Below are 20,836 nucleotides of genomic sequence, written 5' to 3' on the forward strand. Positions count from 1 at the left end.
TCCGGGGAATCCACGAATCTACAATATTTAGAAACCGAAGATATAAACCTCATAATCACAGGTCTAATCATTCGACTAATCTTGGTCAATTAATAAACTCTTTTATAAAATAATGACTCTACATCATGGTAAAACACGAACTAAATAAAATCTTTTGAAGAAAATGAAAGTATTTAATTTAAATTTTTTGGTTGCAACGATGCCTCGGTTACATAAAGGTCCATACTCAGTGTTATCGTACCAAGCCAGACATCAAAAACAAAAAAAAAAAATTCCAAAATTTGGAGAATCACTCTGCCAAATTAGAAAACTCACAGCCAGCTGCAGCAAAACCTAAAGCATCAGCAACAGTTTATGCCCATATCCGAAAACTGACTTGACAACCCTGACGATCCACCTCTGAAATCTCTTCTCTTTTTGCTCATAACTCCATGTGAACCACCTCTTGTTTCCTGTAATTTTTCTCTGCAATAAAACCAATGGAATTTTTGCCATTTTGTGATGAGTGCTTCTTGCAGAAGAAAGCCATTTTGAGTGCATGTAACTTCTGGTCCTCCATGGAGGAATGTGGAGGCCTCTCTCTTTGAGTGATTGCTTGCAGCTGAGCAAAGGAGAGAGATTATCTTGTTGAGCTTCTCTTCATTTCCAACAAAATGATGGGATTTTTTCTGTGAGTTCTTTGTAGGTTTGTGTTGGCCTCGCTAGCTCAAATTGTGACCTGAAATCTGTGTCCACTATTAGCCTGTTGTTTTTGTTTGTGTTTTCTTTGTTTCTGGCAACATGATTTCTATTGTATCATAGTCACCTATCATCATAAACTAAGATCAATTAGAAAAAAAAAAAAAAAAAAAAGGTGAAATTAAATGGATGGAAATAGTTAATTAATTACCAGCAGGAAGCCTAAGGAATGAACCAGAAGTTTGACAAAGAGAAGCATTAAAGCCACCATTTTGAGCTTCAAACTAACCATTTCTTCATCAAATTACCAGAAGATTTCTCTGTATGCTTCAACACACACCCCAACACTTCACTTTCAATTCTGTCACACTCGTCAGATCTCCTAAAAACAGGAGAATAAAAAATATATTAAAAACCATCAAAAAATAAAATAATAAAAAACCTTTTGAAGCCATGGAAGAGAAGTTATTACCTGTAGAGCTAAGGATTGGAAATAATGTTTGAAGAAGAGGAAGCAAGAGGTGAAGAAGAGGAAGAAGAGATGGTGATTCTGATGATTCCATGAAGTCATGAACCATTTGAAAAAGCTTCTCTTCTTCTGATTCAAAGCTGCTCATCTCTTTCTCTGAGAAATTGTGTTGGATTGTTGAAGGAAATAAAGGGTTTTATAAATTGAATGAGTTGTTGGTTTCTGAATCTCTCTTTATATTGCAATTATGCAGAGAGTTGTGTAAAGGCGGTGGAATTACAGCTTTATGTGATGAAGAGTGAGTCATTTCAATGTATCTAGCACACTGAAATCTTCACAATGGTAATATACATATAAAAATTTCCATATATCTTTAACTGTTTTTGATTAATATAAAAAATAAAATTTTGACTAATCAAGTAAACTATATATTGTCATCGTACGACAACATTAAATATAAATTATAAATACTTTTTGGATATGCTTATCTTTTACTTGATTGAGAAAGCATGTGAAAATGATAGAGGGAGAATACTGAGCTATTTCCAGAAGCTACTTCAAAAATTCAGGCTTCAATGAATTGGTTGCAACCTATAGCTAATGCATTATACAAGCTTCCACTCTCTGTGATGGAGACACAAATTAAACCACTCATAATCAATTAAGGGAAATAAAAAAGCAAAAGAAACCACCTTGGCTGATGGTAAAAGAGCGAAAAAATATTCAAATTTATATGGTCTCTCGAGTTGTGAGTCTTCACAATTCCTAATAGAGGTAATTATTAAAACTCTTATCTGACCGATATTTTAACATCTTGAGAGATTAGTTGAAATACGCACAAATTATCTTAGACACCCTAAATCATAAAAAAAAAAAAAAAAATGAAAGAATTAGTTTGTCAAATAAGAAGATTAGTTTAGAAAATTGAGAAATAAAGAGGAAATTACTAAAATTTTACTAGAAATAAGAGGGACGACTGGTTTTGACTTATTGGTTACAAGTTTAACATTTTCTTTTCATATTTTTCATATTTTATTATCTCGGTGATAATAAGATTGACTCAACATCTCTTGTACCGCGAGCCGACCATCTAATTGTATTCATTAGTTAGTTATATTTGTCTTTAATATGCTACCATAATATTATTGATTAATATTAGAGTAAACAACATTTTCCCACCCAAGGTTTGCCTTAATGACACTTCCCACTAAAAAAGTTTCAAAATACCACTTTCTCACTCAAAGTTTATATTCCGTTTAATACTCAAAATACATTTCACTTTTTCAATTGGCATTCGCGAGTTACTAGGAGCTAGGGTAAGAGAGTTTGTAGAGTGGAGACCGGTGAATCGAATGGTGGTACTGATTGAATATCACATTGAAATCAACTGGAAATCAGCTAAGAACAGGAAATTCTAGTTTTACAGTGGTCATAATTGATGAGAAATCACTGTCGGAATGAGAGGGTTTTTGTAGAGAGGAGACTGGAGGTTCAATGGTGGTGACAGAGAAAATTTTCGCCGCCGAAATCGACTTTGGGTAGTAATGGAATATAACGTTGGGTGAAAAGTGGTTTTCTGAAACGTTTTTTTGTGGGAAAGTGTCATTAAGCAAACCTTGGGTGGGGAAAAGTTGTTTACTCTTAATATTAATTAATCAGACTTCGTATATATTTTTTATTCAAATCTAGACTGTTATTATTGCTAGTTAATATTAAAAGACAAATTTCGAAATAGATGATGTAAGAAAGTTTCCTGTGTTCACTTACAATAATAAATAATAGTTCATTTAAAAAAAAAATGCATATATTTGTATCATAAATTTTCATAATTTTATTAAATTCAATGATTGATTTAGCAACATAAATTTTTTTTCTTAAATTCGGATCATCTTTTACTACATAATTAATGTTTTAAAAAAAAAAAGAAAAAAAAAAAAAAGATTAACAACTATGATGCAAAAAAATTTGATTAAAATTTCGTCTTGCCAATTTTTTTAATCGGATCACCTTTTAATACATAATTAATGTTAAAAGACAAAATTTAGTATATACAGACAGAAAATATCTTGCCCAAAAGTTTGTGTCCTAATTTTTCCTAACGCGATCCCTCATAGATTGTCTTCTATATTACATAATATATATCTATACTAGAATTTTCATTTTAATAATTTGGCAATTAGATAAGAATCTTTACAATTATCATGGTAGGGCTAAAACTAGATCAATTTTTTTGTTGAATAAACCCGAAGAGGTTGGCGTAATGATCAAGAAGATTTGCTTCCTTCATCGACTTCTTGGGTTCGAATTATTTTGGGGCCACCTACAACACATTTGTACTTTATCTTGAAATATTATCTTATAGGGTGTTCAATAGACTATAAAGATTATTGAGATACGAACAAACTGATCTGAACAGCTCGGTTTAAAAAAAAAAAAAAAAATGGTTGAATGAATTGCTTTGGACAAGAAAGCACCTAAAATGAAAGTGCTTTTGGACAAGAAGATGGTGGAAAAGCTGCGAATCCCAGAAGCTAGATTCTGCAGAAATTGATTGATGAATCTTAAAACAAAATGGGAATTATTCAAATCAGCTTCAATCGTGAATGAATCACATGGGATTTGATTCCTCGAATTTTATGTACTATGATATCTTTTGTGGATCTAATTAATGAATAGTGGAAACCCCTTGGCTTCCAGTATTTCTCTCTTGAAATTGCTGCTTAACAACTTCCCCTTTTTCATTTCTCCATTTTTTATATATATATATTTATTTTACATTTTCCTTGGTTTTAGAATAATAAATCATTAAATTTATGTATTTTACAAGTTTAGTGTGTCTAACTTATAAATTTATATTATAAGTTTATAAGTTTCGAAAATAATAAAAAAAATTCTCTGTTTTACAGGATTGCTTTGAGTTAGGAGCTTATAAATATTTACCAAATTACCTTTATGTTAGTTATTTTAACATTTAAAACTTAAAAATAAGGAGATTTTTGTTATTTAATCCATACCATCAAAATCTTAAATAATCTGTTGCCTATTTTGAGGTGGCATACCTCTATTTGAAAAATTGTGTTAGATCCTTGAGATTGGGCTAAGTGCGACTGTAAACACATTTAGTTAAAATTCTCAAATTATTCCCTATTTGAGGTGGCATATTTCTTATAAAAATTGAGTCAGATCCTTTGAGATTGTATTAGTAGTCCATTGTGAGAAGTATTATTCGTTAATTCTCGGATCAATAAGTTTTATTAAGAGACATAATATTGTTAAGAGATCGCGCAACGAAAAACATATATTCGAGATAAATAACATATGAATAAAATCACACAATATAAAGAGATAGGATATTTACGTGGTTCGGCATAACTCGTTTACATCCACGGATGAGAGAAATCTACTATAGTTTCATGAACACGATATATAAGAGTACACAACACCATAAACCTTGTATATAAAACAGAGCGGAAACAATCCTAGTTTCTAACCACACTCAATCTAGTACCTAAAGTCGAAACGATCACAGTTTCTAAGACACTTTTCCTATGGTGTTTAATAACTCTTATATCAAATATCATGTGTTCTCATATTCTCTCATAACCTTGAATTGGTTCTCACCCCTGTATTTATAGGTAATATATGAGATATTCGATTCCTAATAGGATTCATATTTCAATTCCTAATTGGATTTTCATAATTCTATTCTTATTTAAAATTGTATTCTTTACTAAAGTGTTTTCCTAAAGACATATAATTTTATATGAGAACAAATAGGAAAATGAGTCACAATATCCCAACAAATATAATTCTTGATAAAAATATTGGACCGATATTTTGGTTAGAAAAATATTATGTTAAAAATATAACAAGTGGTTATATTTTCATAACATAGAATATAAAATAGTTTTATATTAAAAATTAAATAATTAATCAAATAAAAAAAAAAAAAAAAAGTGAAGATTTTTATTTAGTAAGTTAAAAAACGAAGTTAAAGGATTATTACAAGTTGAATTTGGTAAAAGATAGAGAGGAAATTGGGCATGGCTAATTCAGTGAAACAAATTACAAAGTGGAAAGAAAAAGATTTTGAAGAAAGTAGAGCTAGACCCAATTTTAGTCTTTTTAGTTATTTATTTTTATTTCTTCCTTGCAGATTTACTTAATTGCCCAATAGTTAGAGAAAGTGACAAAGTGGGTGGAGCTTTTTATTATTATTATTTTTTTTTTAATACCATCCTTCCAGACTTTAGTTTCCAAAATTAGGGTGTAAAATTTATAGAAACGCAAAAAATTGTTAGTTTTTTGATATAAAAAATATAAAAAAGTTTTTTACTATTAAATTACCAAAAAAATTAGAGTTAATTAATAACTTTAATCTACGACGAAAATCCCTTTGAAGTTTACAAAATAACAATTTAATAAACTATTATTGAGTCGTTAAAATTTAAACAATTATAAATTAATAAATATTATCAAATTACTCTTCTATCGTTTATTTTAACATCTAAAATTTAACTGCAGATGATTTTTTTATTATTTCCTAAACCTCATAGGGATTTTGTTATTTTTTTATACCTCAGAGAAATTAATATCATTAACTCAAAATATTAAATCGATCATTCTTAAGTGATAAGTGATAACCTGTTTCTTTCAACATTGGACGACCACACACGCGATGCAAAATTTGTTTGAGTTTCATCAATTCAAGCGGTAAAAAGATGATTAGAAACAAGTAGATATCAAATACAGATCAATCCAAAGCGCAGATAATTTCTTCCTTGCTGTACACAATCTTGAACTTTACTGGCTTAAATCAATCTATTCATCATCGTTGATGAATGAAATCGTTTAATCAGTAAAGTCAATAGTCATTTCGGGCCAATATTCAAAGCATTATCAGTCTGGCAAACTGAATCAGTCACCTTCAGATAACATATTGAGCTCGATGCATATGAGAAAAGGTAACATTGAAAGGAAAAATGGGTGGGCATATGGTTTATAAGGGTTTAGGTACCCTTTCTTAGCAAACCGGTTTTCCAAGAAGAGTTCTAAACAAACCCCAAAAAAGGACCCAAACCCAATTCTTATCAAAGGCCCGCTATCCAGCCTAATTCTTATTAATTTGAAAATGAATTCCTATCAAATGGTATCAAAGCAGGCCTTACCATTCAAGCCCATACAACAGGGCCCAGTGGGCCCCCGAGAGGTCGAGAAGAATACTTGCTGATAGGCTTTTAGGGCTAGACAGACTTCTAGACAAAGTAATACCCAAAGAGAGGGTATTAAAGGCCGATGAGGGTGAGCGCTCTCTAGAAAAAAGACCAACGAGATGGGGGAATGTTAGGATCCCACATTAAGAGGGAAAAGGAGTAGACATGTGGTTTCTAAGGGTTTGAGCACCCTCCCTTGGCAAACCGGTTTTCTAAGGAGAATTCTATCTAAGCTTACAAAGAAGACTAGTAGACCACTACCCAACCCCATTCTTATCAAAGGCCCACCGTCCAGCACGATTCTTATTAATTTGGGAATAGGTTCTTATCACACTCCAAATTAGTTGGTATCCATAATCAATAAACAACAATTGAGAGGATATTTGACTCCAGCAACGAAAAGTGACCCTTTTTGTTCAGAAGGATTGGAAAAGGCGGAAGAGCTCGGTACAGAAATGGTGCATTGGGTTGCCCCTTTCAGATATAAGTTGACGGGTCCATGAAGGATTAAATAAAGCTGATGAACAGACATTCAAGAAAGGAATGCAGAAACAACAGCATACTTTTATATGAGTCACATTAAAAACTCCGTTTTGAATATGTGTCAATGCTTACAGAAAAGAAAATAAAGTAGTTGTGAGAAGTAATAAAATGCAAGAGATGCTAATCACATCTTGAGCTTGATCAAAGAGGACTTGCATACTTGAACTGAAAGATGCCGCCAAGTTTAGATCAACTGAGAATTGGCTCCCGAGACAGAAGAATGAAGTACCATATGCTTCTGATGAGGTCTCCAAATCAATTTAAGCCTGAGAGAGAACGTACTTCATTCCCTTGGCAAAAATCCCAAAGATGAAGCAGCTTTGTCATCCTTTAGCAAGGCACACAAAGGTCAACAATAAGGCGACCATGCACTTGCAAAGCAGCAAGGGCATCTCAATTTTTCCAGTCTAGATGTAATCTGCCCTTTTCTTGCAAAGTCAACAAATCATAAACATTATAAATTTGCAGAATCCTCATAAGAAAACGCAATTATAAAGCTATATCGAGAGATATAAAACTCATTTTGATATTAGAAAAACACTCAATAAGCTAACTTATGTGCAACGTAATTCAGCAAAGTATTTAAACATCAAAAATAAATATAAAAATAGAATAAGAGATGCAAACACTATATGTATCTTCTTAATCAGTCACAAATGTCAATCAATGTGAGAAGTCCATCCATAGTATTATACACTGAAGTACAATAGAAAGAGAGAATAACCATATCATATAACAGACTTCAGCAAATTAACTCAGAAGGAATACTCGACGAGAGCTGTTCAGTACACACGACATGCAGTGACTAGAAGAAAAAAATATAAACATGTCTATATGCAAAGACTTTATCATATATTCTAAGTTGTAAGTTAATAGAGGGAAACAATCTTACCTGTATAAGTCATAATTAGAATCCTTAATTTGTGAATGTTCGGAATGAACTGATGAAGATAGTTTCATCTCAAAAGAAAACTTTGCAACAAAGTGATCAATCCAATTCTGCAGAAGTATGCTTTATGAAGGTTCTAAGTGCATCATTGTAAGTGTGTGACTGCAAGAAATTACAGCATTAAAGTGGAACTGATTGCAGGTTTTCTCTTCTCTAATATTCATGTATCCCACATGGTAGTTAAGCATTGTAAACTGAAAGGTAACCATCACATTTCTGAATGACCGAGAGATTAACAGAAAGATATACGACCAGATCACAATGCCCGTATCAGTCCAGCAGAAAGTAACTAATCTTGAAAGCAATAGAATGGAAGTCATCAGATAAAAGCAAAAACTTTAATTAAAATCTGTAAAGAAAACAGATGTTATTTCTTGAATAACTTCTAGGACATCTAAATTCTTCATATGCAAAATTCCCAGGGAAATTTATCTCGCCCGCTCTATTCTCTCATGGACAAAGAATGGATCAGTCCTACAGCATAAGTTACATTAAATTGGTCCTGGGTACAAATTTGAAGAAATGCTTTTGACTGTGCAATAACAATAAGCTGTGAAATAATATAAATGCCAAATGAGAGAGGTCTATCGAGATCCAAAATTGCATCTCAGTTCTGTAGGACTGTTAAACTGATATAGTTTGTTTTCTCAGACAAAATGATGAGTAGGGTATTCATGCTCATATCCATTATAATCATAGTATAGCCTCTCCCCCTGAGCAATATCACGAGTAGCAACCAAAAAGACTCGGCATTCACCATTAACACTGTATCTCACACATTTACAATTCCGCTTCCTCTTACCTTCCCTGCACAAATTTGGATATCTTTTAAGAAAAATGGACATAGGTATTCTCTCATCAAAATTAACATAAAGAAGCATAGAATTGAATATAGTCCATTGGAGCTAAACTAGGCAACTTGTTTCAGCATAGAAAAAAATTCATAGCCAGTATAAGTCCAGATAAGGAAGTTTCTAAATTGTTGTACTTATACATTTACTATAGTTCAGAATATTGATATGTGATGGGTTACATAGGCTTACGGAGTATGATTGTTTATTCCATTGATAAAGCGAGCAATGTTTCCACGTTTATCAGGACATATGACCAGACTTTTAGATGGATCTGTTGCTAAAAGAAGGGTCATCATACTATCACAATCGTCGTGCTCCCGGTTTTTTAGGAAATCGACATCGCCAATGTATTCAGCAATAAATGTCATATCCTTTATGGGGCCATCTGCCTCTACAGTAAAACTGCGCCAGAGAATGAACATGATATTACTTGATATAGGTTATAGAACACAAAGGCTAAGCACTACCAAAGGAGTTCAATAATAGCATACCCTTCACATGAATCATAAACTACAACAAGGGGTGGGCATTTGCCTCTTTTACACATTGCTCTACATTGTTCCAAGGTCTCTGTATCTTCTTTGGAAAGAATCTAAGAGAAATGCCATAATCATAGCTAAAATCTAATGTGAGAGAACTACAAGTGAAGAAAACAAAATGGAAAGAGGAATTTTTGTGTTCAAACCTGCATGCCACCATTTTCAAACTTTGCCTGATTGGCAGATCTAGGTGCCATGCCAGGCATATAAGTTAGATCATCACTGAATTCCAATTGCATTGCTGTTAAAGCAGAAGCAAGAGTGCCCATTTGCTTCAGCCTTTGCGCAGGATCTTCTGATGGAATAAATGGCAACAATTTCCTTCTTTTCTTTTGTAACACCAATGCCGATCGTCTTCGACGCCTTCGAGCATCTAGAAATAAAACCAGAAGAAATGAAAAAAACACACCAGTTAGAGATTAGCAATCAAAAGCAATTCGGACTATTAAACAAAGTATATAGCATTTCATGGTGTTTATAACATGATCCGATATAAAATGCTCATAGGATAACTCATATCATATTCCATTTAGCCTTATAATGTCCTATGCCAAGAAAAAGGCTAGTCAACCCATGTGGCAGATAGCCTTATGATGTCATATTCTTTTCTTATTTTTTATGAAAAGATCTGTGCAATTTGTTGCATATGTCAAAGGTGAGAAGTCCAAAGACATTAGTCATCATTGAAAATCTACTAATTTGCTCACTTCTCTAGTTATAATAACCTATCTAAAATAATATATAGAATCCAATCTCGACCATTTTACTTTAGACAGGTTTTATTTGATAACCTTAAACCCTAAACCTTTTGTTCCACATGTGTTAGCCTAAGATGAAGAATGCTAATGGTAGAAAAACCCGAAAATATCAAGTATATTGCTCATGCATGAATATAGACATAACAGATTAACAAATCCAGCATTCTCTGGGAATTATTTTAATTTTCTTAAATTATGATAGTAGATTCTCCACTTTTCTAAGTTGGCTTATGCAAATTTCCAGTGCAACAATCCTCCTATTCAAATAGCTGACCATCGCACTGGTTTATTACACATAGCTTTGTCTAAATTATTCCACATTTAGTCAAGTAAAAAACATATCATAAAATTCTAAATTTGGTCAAAGCTTAAAGTATTTTCAGTTTTGGCAAGAACAATTGTTAAAATAACACATCTGTATAAAATTGTTACTAGGTAAATCCTTGCCATTACATCAAAAACCTCATAATCCTGAATACCAGAATCAGCACATTTTTCATTTCACAAAATGCATTATAACTAATAACACCTTCTTCTCCTATCTTATTCTAAACTATGGGCTAGTTAAGCTAAGAGCTTAACCTCATGGGTCAGGCTTAGAGATAAAAGACCGTGGTTTCAGCTATGAGGTCAAGGGGGCCACCTACTTCAGATATTTTATCCTATCTGAGATATCATATCTCCTATAATTTTCCTTCCTACCATGGTTATGGGTGTAGAAGTAACCCCTAGTTTAGAGCTCAATGAACACAGAGGGATGGCTGAGGAGTTCCGGAGTATGAAAAAGTAGTGCTTTGCTTAAACTGAATCTATTTCTTCTCTTATAACCTCATCTTGTTTTATCTAAACTTGCTCTTGTTTTCCATGCAATATGTGAGCAGACACAATTAAATTGTTGTATGAAGCCTGAGAAGTTCAATAAAAACACTCTTCAAAACAACAATACCACCATCAAACAATTAAAAATTAAAAATTAAAAAATGCACCTTGATGAGACCAACCACATCTCTCTTTCGCCTCTTTACACTTCTGAATTTTGAAAAAATCAATTATCTTCCTTTGCGAAAAACCTAAGAAACAAAACAGATAATACACAAAACACATTGCCACATTTTCATTAAAAAACTTCAAAACCAAAACCTCCACCACAGGATCATACTACATTACCGGAACAGCAACGTTATCCCTGTCGGTACCGTTACATTATCTTATTACCATTCATCTTTCTTAACATTTCCGGTAACATAGCAATTTCCAGAATTTAAAAAAAAAAATTAAAAATGAAAAATGAAAATAAAAGCAAAAACAAATTCCCTACTTCTTACACGTCTCTGGCCGGAGCAATTCGGGCACAGCCACGATCCAATCGGTATTCTAGCAACTATCGGTCTCAAGCACTTCATATGGAAGCCTTTATCGCACTTATCGCACAGGAGGAGCTCGTCGGGGCTCTCGCCACACCGGCATTGCTCGCAGATGACGTCGCTGTAGTCGCCGCGGTCCACCACGGCGTAGCGCGCCTTGGCGAGTATCTCCGCCATTGACTTCAGCTTCTTCGGCGGCGGCGAGGGCGAGGGCGAGTGCATTCCTCGCGGAGCCTCGGTCCTCCTCCGCGAGCCGACGAACCGCCGGGCCTCCGCCGAAGAGGAGGTGGCTGGAGCCATGAATGGCGACGGTCCAGGCAGGGGCAAATTCGGGATTAATGGCGATGGTCGAGGGTAAAAATCGAATTTCAATTAAAAATTTTATGGAGCTCTCTAGAATTAAATTAAAGAGAGAGAGCTGAAGAAAATTTTAATTGAGTGCTTGGTGGAAAATAGAAACGGAAGGGAAAATTGTTTTTTCGCCTACGGAGACTCGCGGGGAAAAGAGAAAGGGTAAAAAGGGGGGGAAGGGTGCTAACGTGCGCATGGTGTGCGCATCTCATTGGAGAGGTACGTTGGAGTATTTTTTGGGCTAATTTTCCTTTTTTTTTGGTACTAGCCGTTTGGGGTAAATTTGAATATGAATATTATAAGGTGAATAAATTTAGCAAATTTCACCGATAATTGTTAGTTCAAGCGATATATTATTTCATGTGATTATATATATATATATATATTGGTTAATTACGTCGGTATCATGCCATAACAGAGTTTTGAGGCTAAATCATCTCAAATCATGGTATATTATTGATGGTTTAAAAAAATAAGGTTGTGTTTTATAGTATGTTATAACTTTTGGTTTAATTGTATGTGTCTGATTCTAATAAGTGGTTTTAGAGTTTGATCACAGATAATAATAATATCATAATCATGTTTAAAGTTGTCAAAATTCTCTTTAAAATATAAATTCAATTTAAAGATGACAAATTAAACTGTTTTTAGTGTGACCGTGACAAAAATAATATCAAAACTTTTGACTAGATAATTTTTGTAAATTAGATATATAATTTCTTTGATACTAATCATGGAAAAATTCTAAGATACAACGGAGATATCATCCTTAAATGAATTTATGTTGTTTGTGAATTTTGTTTTTTCTTTTCTACCTTTAAAGTAATTGGTAATTATTTAATGTAATAATTACTTGATTATCTTACCGTACGACGTTCGTAATACCGTAAAATGAATTTTCAGAGTTTAAATTGAGTTTATGGAACCATCTGGTATCGTTAATGAGAATACTCTCTTTTTCAATATTTTACTTTCATTTGACACATGTAATGTGGACCCGTATTGAAGACAGCCCCATAAAATTTGAAACTTCAAATGAATCCGTCATATTTTAGTTCTATTACATTTGTGTCCCATAAAGAAATTAATTTCATTTTTTTTCTAGCTTCCTTATTTATTTTTTTTTTTTATCTCTATATGTATTTATATATCACGTGAGTTTATCTTTGACAAAATTTGATATTAATTTTAAATAATAAACTTTAACCTATTCATAATTGATATATTTGTTTATTAGTTGTAATATTCATAAAACTAATTAATTGACATATTAATTTTTATACAAAAAGAAAAAAATATTCAAAGAATTTTCAATGAAAATTTATAATTATTATCATTTTATATGAATTTTCAGTTAGCATATATATTTATTATAAATTTTAGGCAATGATTATTTTACCATATTTAGATATTAAATTTATCATAAATTTTATACTACAGAAAATGCTGAATCTATCAGATTGTTTTTCTTTTTGTAATATAATATTCCTTTCATAAATAATAACTATTGATGGAGTAAAATTTAATCTAATTCAAAATATTAAAACCCAAATAAAAAAGTCTACATTCAACATGTATTTCTATTCAAACAACAAGAAATTGAGTAAGTCCCCAAAAAATTTATATTCAAGTGGGGCAGAGGCCCAAGTCCCCTTGGAATTATCATCTCCATCCATGACAACCAAAAAATACTTTTATCCTCACTCAAACATCATCTCCACTAACCATAATTCAACGAAGATATTTCTTGTCAACTTCAACCATTCCATCCATTATGACATGATTTTTTAGCCACTATTCTTATAGTGGTATTGAAAGTTCAAGAACATAATAAAACTCCCCAACAAGTCCTTCCCATATCTGATCGCATACATTATGGGTAAGATAAAATTCATGTATAAATCTGTCTCTTTTTATTTAATTGTTTATTCAAGCATCTAACGAAACCTCTTACTATATATATATATCCTAAATGTATACATTAAGACAACTCTACCTTATATTTCGAATTTGTATCTCGTGATTTTTACTTGTAATTCAATATCACATCATATTTAAGAAGGAATAAAACTTGAGATATAAATGTTTAAGGATTTTAAAAGCTTAAAAAAGTTCATATTAAGAGAGAAATTTAATTCATATTAACGAAAACATTATATAAAACAACATATATATACAAATGTGAAAATAAGATAAGGAAAATGTTATATTCACAACCTCTTCTCACAAACTTTCTCTTACAATCTCGACATGACATCTTACAATTGATTAGGTCACAATGGATCTCACCTGAGTCTTACCTGATAAATTGTGGCCGACCAAGTGCAATATGACACATCAGGATTGTAAGAGAAAGTTTGTGAGAATGGGTTATGGATGTGGTTACTCATAAGATAAATATGAAATTCCTTTCATATCACTTTACTTCTAGCATATAGGCGCTTTCTTTCACTGTCAAAGATACCGCCTCCATATGTATAAATAAGAATCTCAATAAGAAGGGGAAATTGGAATGAAGAATAAAGAGCAATTGGGATTGAAGAAAGAACAATAATGGGAAGGGCAATCCAATGCAAACGTTCTCGTAGGAGCAAAAAAATGGCAGCACCAAAGCATGCCATCATCGTTACTATTGAAAAGAAGAGAGTAAAAAGACCATCTATAAGTTTCCTAGGCAAGGATTTCCGAAAATCTTTTTCTGCATAGCGAGAAGTGAGGATTCCCAGGAACACTAACACAGAAGTAGAAGAAGCAAATAAAGATATTGCATTAGAAATAACGAAGATCAAGAATGCATTGCTATTCAAGAAAATTGGGGTTCCTCTTCGCTCATCGTTACCGCCCGGAACAGTGAAAGCTGAGGTGAACATAACCGCGGCGATTAGGGTTGCAACGACCATGCATGAAGCTGCAGTGTTCTTCATCCAGCTCTCTCCTTGTTTCATTAATTCCTGATGTTCATCAGTGAACAATTCACTAGGTGTCTTGTTGTTTTCGTTCACTTCTTCCATGTATTTTGGTGGTAAGATGCTACTAACCTCCTGAAAGCATGGTTTATTAGGAGAAAAACAAATAAGATTTCGCAAATTAATGTTAACAGTTTAGGGTTTGAAAACTAAGGTTTATGATAAAATCTAAAAAATTAGTGGAAATTAAAAGTACTATTATTTATTATTAAATCAAACAATTTTTATTTGAATCTTAAAAACCAGTGTAACATTAAAAAAATTGAGTATATTTTGTCAGTTTTTCCAATGACTTTTAACTCTATGAACAATTTTCAAATATTACATTAAACGCAATCCAAATACTAGATATAACTTAGATTTTCGAATTATAACTTCATTTTGCATAGACTTTAGAAATATGTATGATTAAATAATTACCTCAAACCATTCTAACTCTCTTTGCATTTGAAGAGCCGCCCCAGAAATTCGATCGAGTCTAGAGGGAGGCGATAACTTTGCAGCTAAATGCAGAAAATTGTTGTGAAAGATGTCGTGTCGAATGATCGCAATGCGCATCTTTGCACCCAATCCATAGATATGGCTGAAAATATTTTCTTGGCGTTGCACAATTGCATGGGAAAAAATTGTTCTTCCCTTCTTATCTTTTCGCCATATGATTTCTGGGGTTGATTCAATCACCTCATCAATGAACTCAGTTATTCCATTTCTTATAGCATCGGATATCGCTTCATCCCATCCAATTTTTGCAAGCTGTTCCTTGCTTAAATATGGTATGTGCTTGATTATGCTTTTCAGAAATTTTTGAGCTTCATAATGTTTTGATTTTCTATTGTACATGTGACCTATATCAGGGACTGCATGTAGTTTATGAGAATAGAAATATGTTTAGTTAAAAGAATTAACTATTAATAGTACCGATTCCAAAGATTAAAGCTTTCATGAATGAGTTTCTATACGTACCAATCCATGTCAATAAGTTCCAAAGGAGCATACGTAATTTATTGAGAAGCACTGTAGCAGAAGATAAAGTTTTGTTATAAAAAATGGCGAAGGCCATAAATTCTTAAATTAGATTACTGAAATCATCAAGCGTCGAGGTACTCATTCTTTTAAATCTAGAATTTTATTAGTTGACAATAACAAATACTAAAAAACAAGTTTGAATTTTTATCTATTAGTATGAAATGACAGTAAGAAACTGTTTATCACCACTATCATATGAGATTCATAGTTTAAATAGCGGTAATCAAATTCAAATTTTTATTAGTAAATAATGACAAATACTGAAAGATTAAATTTTATATTTTTCAATGAAAAAAATATCTTTTAATATCATATGATAGTAATAAACTATTTATCACCAGTATAAATTTTACATTTTAATAAAATGTGGACAGTCACAGAAGAGATAAATTTTTGAAATGACTCTATAACTAGCCTTGAAAGTTTATGAAAGTGAAATTACTGAATACGGACGTACCTTGTTGAGTATTTGTTTTTAATTCAATTCTTATATTGCTTTCCTCATCACTTGATTGTGGATATTCATCCTCATACTGAGTGGAAGTCACCCTCATACCTTGCATCAATAGCAGTTAAATCATTTCATATTTATTTCTATGAATATATTCATCAAATTGAGAGCATAATCCACTTATTTTGTGTTGGAATTACAGGAATAGATAGAATAAACACTAAGTATATGTATTTTAATTCTAGCATAGACTCCCTACAAATTGAAATGAAAAATTCAGGAAATAATCAAGGAAAGGTATAAATAAAGCAGTAGTACTTACATGAATAAATCCATTGTTTACAAAAAACATATCTATTTCCACTTGGGAACGCAGAACGTTTATGAGCCAACAATCTAATGGCATAGTTTCTGTGGAGATCTTCCACAAAACCAAGTGATGGGTATCTTTCCAATAGGTGTAAAGCCACATCTGTCACATAATAATAAGTTATATAAGCTTTGTATATGCATTGTTACATAAAAATTGATCGTAATACAAAACAAATAATAGATTAACTCTAAATGTTTTATAAATACAATTTGAATGATTTGATAACAAAATAGTAATATCGTGTTATATGAGATCGAGTTAGTATATATAATTCAAAAGTTTTCAAGTATCAGATGATATAATAAACTGTTTATTGGTACCATCTAATTAAATTTGAAATTTTAATAAATTATTAATATCAAAATGCGAAATGTTCACAAAAGAAATAGATTATCTGTATAATATTAAGTAGTAATCAGATTTTCATGTATAAAAGGTACACCAAAAAGAGAAAATTTTCATTATTAATTAAACTCACCATAAAGCTCATCGGTGATGAGACAATTGAGAAGAGTGGCACCACTCCTATCAGTATTTTCTGGACTTAGCATTTCATGTGGGGTCTTCGTGTAAAGATAACGTACCATCTCTTTCGAGCTATAAAACGATGCCGCAACAATTGGAATTAGGCCATGAACATCCTTAAGTTTAACCAAATTTTCATCTCTTTCAAGCATTGGCTCTACCATATCTTTGAATCCATTGATGGCTGCAATTGAGAACGCTGTATACCCTATATCATTTTTGAGCTCTAAGTCCGCTCCTGTTGATGCCAATAATTTCTTCAGAATCTCAGTTTGTCCAGCCATAACCGCAACATGAAGAACAGTGTCACCGTTCAATGTAATCTTTTCACTTAAAGCATCAGGTTTTTTCTCAAGGAAAGTTCTTGTAGCTTCCCAATCTCCTTCTTCTACCGCCTTCGATAAGGTGCGATACTCTGTGATGGTTGATGTTGCTGCAAATTGAACATAAATTCAGTGTCTGTTTGATATAGAACCTGATACAATTTCTTGTTTTTAAAAATAAAGTAAGCTGCAAAATGCAACTAATATAACATTGAATCAACAAAGTATTTGCTGTCAAATTCATCATCTATAAATGATCAATAAATATAACATTTTTTTCTGAGTTCTAATAATCTTGACAATTGTGGAGAAATGATTTTTTTCTTTTTTTTTTTCAAAGAAACTTAACTAGAGTAAAGAATCAATATTCAAATGCGTACATATTTTGGCAAACCTCAAGCATCAATACATAAGAAGAGCTTTCTGATTCTTGCAGACTCTGTGCATTAACTAAACTTACTATATAGCCAAAGACTGATGTGCTAAACTATTTAAATAGTAATTATTTGTTATTTCTTTCCTTTTAGTATGTTTGTATGTATGTATATGTACGTATGTACGTATGTATCTATATGTATGTATGTATATTTGTATATGGTTAATTACTCAATATTTTTTATCACATTTATTGAATAACTATTATGGTATGCTTGGGAATTAATTACCTTGTTCCTTCACCTCAACTTTTCCATTTGGCAATGGTACTCGAATTTTTTCTGCCAAAAGCTCCCACTCAAATTTGGCTGATTCATTTCCTCTGAGCTCTGACATTGTATCTCCCCCACAAGAAATTTGGATTGCATGTAAAGCCATGGCGTTCTTCCTCACCCACTCCTTATAACCTTCAGATCTTCCTTCAGGTTTTGCTTCCTTTCCAGTCACTACATTCCAAAGACCATTCGCTATAAAATAGCTTTTCAAGCATTCCTTCCAATTATCGTAGTTTTCTTCGGAAAGTTTTTCAGTAAAGATACCGGCAAATCCCCCAGCCATGCTAGTAGGTAATTATTCTAAAGAAACAACAAATTTAAAAGATTAATAAAAAATAATATGTTTTCAACTTCTTCTCACAAACTTTCTCTCATAACTTTGACGTGTCAATTCACAATTGATTAGCTTGTAAATGAATTTTGCCTGCTCACTATGAGTCCCGTCTGTTCATTTGCGAGGTGATCAATCACGAGTTGTCACTTTAGGATTGTGAGAGAAAATTTATGAGAAATAATTATAGTCATAATATTACTCAAAGATGAATAGATTGAAGCACATAAGTGGAGAAAAAGGAAGTGCTAAGACATGCACATTAATTTCTTTCTTTGGTAGATTTTGACCATACAAGAAAAGTTTATTAATAAAAACGAGAAGAAAATTAAAACACTTAATCAGAAGACATAGCGAACCTTATCCTTCATAAAAAATTTCATGGTACAACAGTAAAAGAACTTAAAGAAATAATTAATCCCCTTGTGCTGTCTAGGTTCTACTACCGGAAATTTTGTATACTTTATAAAGAATATGATTTCATGATTCCGCCATTTCTAGATCAATTCATATTTTAGGCAGGGAATAGGATTTAAATGGGGAATTTTAGATGAACGGCCATCTAGGAAACTTGTAGGAATCATGATGCAGGTCTTTATAAAGAAACGAAGGAGCAAAATATTCAAGTTAATTTTTAGATCTGTCGGAAAGAAATTAAAGAAAGTAAAGGAAATCTTGCATATATATAGGATTAATGAATCGATGCATAAAGAACTTACTTGAACTTAAACTTCGAGACAAAACTTCTGCTCCTTCTACTTCATAAATTTTTGCTGAGTAGTGTTAAGTTGCATGGAGCATTAAAGCTTCAAGTATTTATATGCAATACAAAGAGAGATTGGCTGTGAAGCTAGCTCCAGCAGGCTTCTCACAATCTTTAAGTTATTCTTATACTTTTTTTTAATATTACCTTTGATGTTTTCTTACCACGTAAAATATCTCGAACATATTCATTTCTTCTCCTCATGATCTAAATATTCTTTTTTAATTCGGTTTTACTTATTTTTTGTTTTTCCGTAATTCCTTAATCAACACAAAATAAACTGGCGTACGTTGATTAATATTCATCAACTTGGAATAAAGTGTCCCATAAGTAAGTCTTATTCGCCATAATTTCTCTCTCCTTTTATAACAATTTATTAATTGATCAAAAATAAAATCCATTATATTATGAATTCGACAATGTTAACTAATCATTAGATTAATTACTTCATTTTAAATAAATCCAACATTTTTTTTTTAATTAGTGTAATAACTGTTTTCCAAAAACAGATCGTCCACTTCAAAGAGCGAAAATTATGGGTGTAATTGGGTATATATATGTAAGCAAAAATTCAAAGTTTAACTCCAGAAGTTATTAGGAGACAAGTTCCTTAAACTTTATATATCGTAAAAACTAAGATTCTTATTTATTTTCCTCCTTCTTAAGCAATTAGGGTAAGGAATTCCTATTAATTTCGAACCTTTACTAAATTTTAAGTGATAAATCATCAAATACTTTTACTATTACTTTTTCTTTGTTTCCTTCTTTCATATGTTTAGTTAGGTGAAGTTCTTTCATCACCACAATACATGTATTGCTATCGCTTTATTCCTTGTTAACGTTTCACGAATGACTGGAAATATTGTTGTTAATAATAATTAATTTGTCACCTTGTATAATCCTTTCTATTAATTAAATAAATCAAATAATTTCATAATATGAAAAATACTAATATAGTAATTTGCCCTTATAAATCAATTCAAACAAAATGTTAATTTTCTTTTTCATCTTTTTATAACTTTTCTTCCTTGTCTTCTCTCTCTTACCATTGTCTTTTATTTGTAATTTCCTTGTCTTTTTAGTAGTCAATAGCAAACAAAGCTTTGGAATTCTTCAACTTCTTTTGAGAAAGTTTTATGCTACAGGGTGAATACCACATCAATAGTATTTATTTAGAGTATTGTTATACTTATAAAAAAATCTTACAAATATTTTCATACAAAGTGATGTGGTAAAAAATAAATGGAAGAATTAATATAATGAATTTGACTTTTTGTTTCATTGTTCTATTTATTTTTTGTTACATCTCTTTGTATGAAATTTTTTATAAGATTTCTTTGTAAGTATAATATTATTAATTTATTTATCAATCAAATTAATTACGATTAACGAGATATAAAAACAAATTCAAGTACATGACATAAGGCTACTCTAGATTTTCCAGCATTTTCTTAGTTTGTGGCAAACCAAGGAAGATCTTTCATATTCCAATGGCTTTCCGTATGTTTGTGGTTTCTATTATTTTCTTTTTTCTCATGAGACACTGAAAACATTGATCCTATTTGAATACAGTTGATGTATTCTTCTCATGAATTTAAGAGACGATACATCAACTGGGCAAGCTAATTAAGAATATTCATCCCAGCCGTT

The 20,836-nt window shown here is 31.8% G+C and overlaps 2 protein-coding genes across 5 annotated transcripts; both read right to left on the reverse strand.

Annotated features, from left to right (window-relative positions):
* Window positions 1-6,952: 6,952 nt before the first annotated feature.
* Window positions 6,953-11,835, reverse strand: LOC116122859 (probable Histone-lysine N-methyltransferase ATXR5). Of its 4 annotated transcripts, XR_004126967.1 has the most exons (8): window positions 11,322-11,835; window positions 10,990-11,073; window positions 9,392-9,618; window positions 9,198-9,298; window positions 8,896-9,108; window positions 8,655-8,659; window positions 7,796-7,954; window positions 6,953-7,326 (listed from the first exon to the last, which is right to left on the reverse strand). XR_004126967.1 is itself a non-coding variant. In XM_031408674.1 (6 exons), the coding sequence occupies exons 1-6, from the start codon at window positions 11,665-11,667 to the stop codon at window positions 8,500-8,502; spliced, it is 1,131 nt and encodes a 376-aa protein (XP_031264534.1). In that variant the 5' UTR covers window positions 11,668-11,835; the 3' UTR covers window positions 7,470-8,499. The 4 variants fall into 4 exon arrangements, 1 of the variants encoding a protein (XP_031264534.1); XR_004126965.1 differs by having other exon boundaries at window positions 7,796-8,659; XR_004126966.1 differs by having other exon boundaries at window positions 6,953-7,331; window positions 7,796-8,659.
* A 2,054-nt stretch (window positions 11,836-13,889) lies between these two features.
* Window positions 13,890-18,375, reverse strand: LOC116122811. The gene is made up of 7 exons (XM_031408622.1): window positions 18,048-18,375; window positions 17,013-17,492; window positions 16,484-16,633; window positions 16,168-16,266; window positions 15,648-15,698; window positions 15,105-15,541; window positions 13,890-14,759 (listed from the first exon to the last, which is right to left on the reverse strand). Exons 1-7 carry the CDS (start codon window positions 18,373-18,375, stop codon window positions 14,130-14,132), a joined length of 2,175 nt encoding a protein of 724 aa, XP_031264482.1. The 3' UTR covers window positions 13,890-14,129.
* Between the last annotated feature and the right edge of the window lie 2,461 nt (window positions 18,376-20,836).

Source organism: Pistacia vera, unplaced genomic scaffold (genome assembly GCF_008641045.1).
Source record: "Pistacia vera cultivar Batoury unplaced genomic scaffold, PisVer_v2 Contig1025, whole genome shotgun sequence".
Lineage (NCBI taxonomy): Eukaryota > Viridiplantae > Streptophyta > Magnoliopsida > Sapindales > Anacardiaceae > Pistacia > Pistacia vera.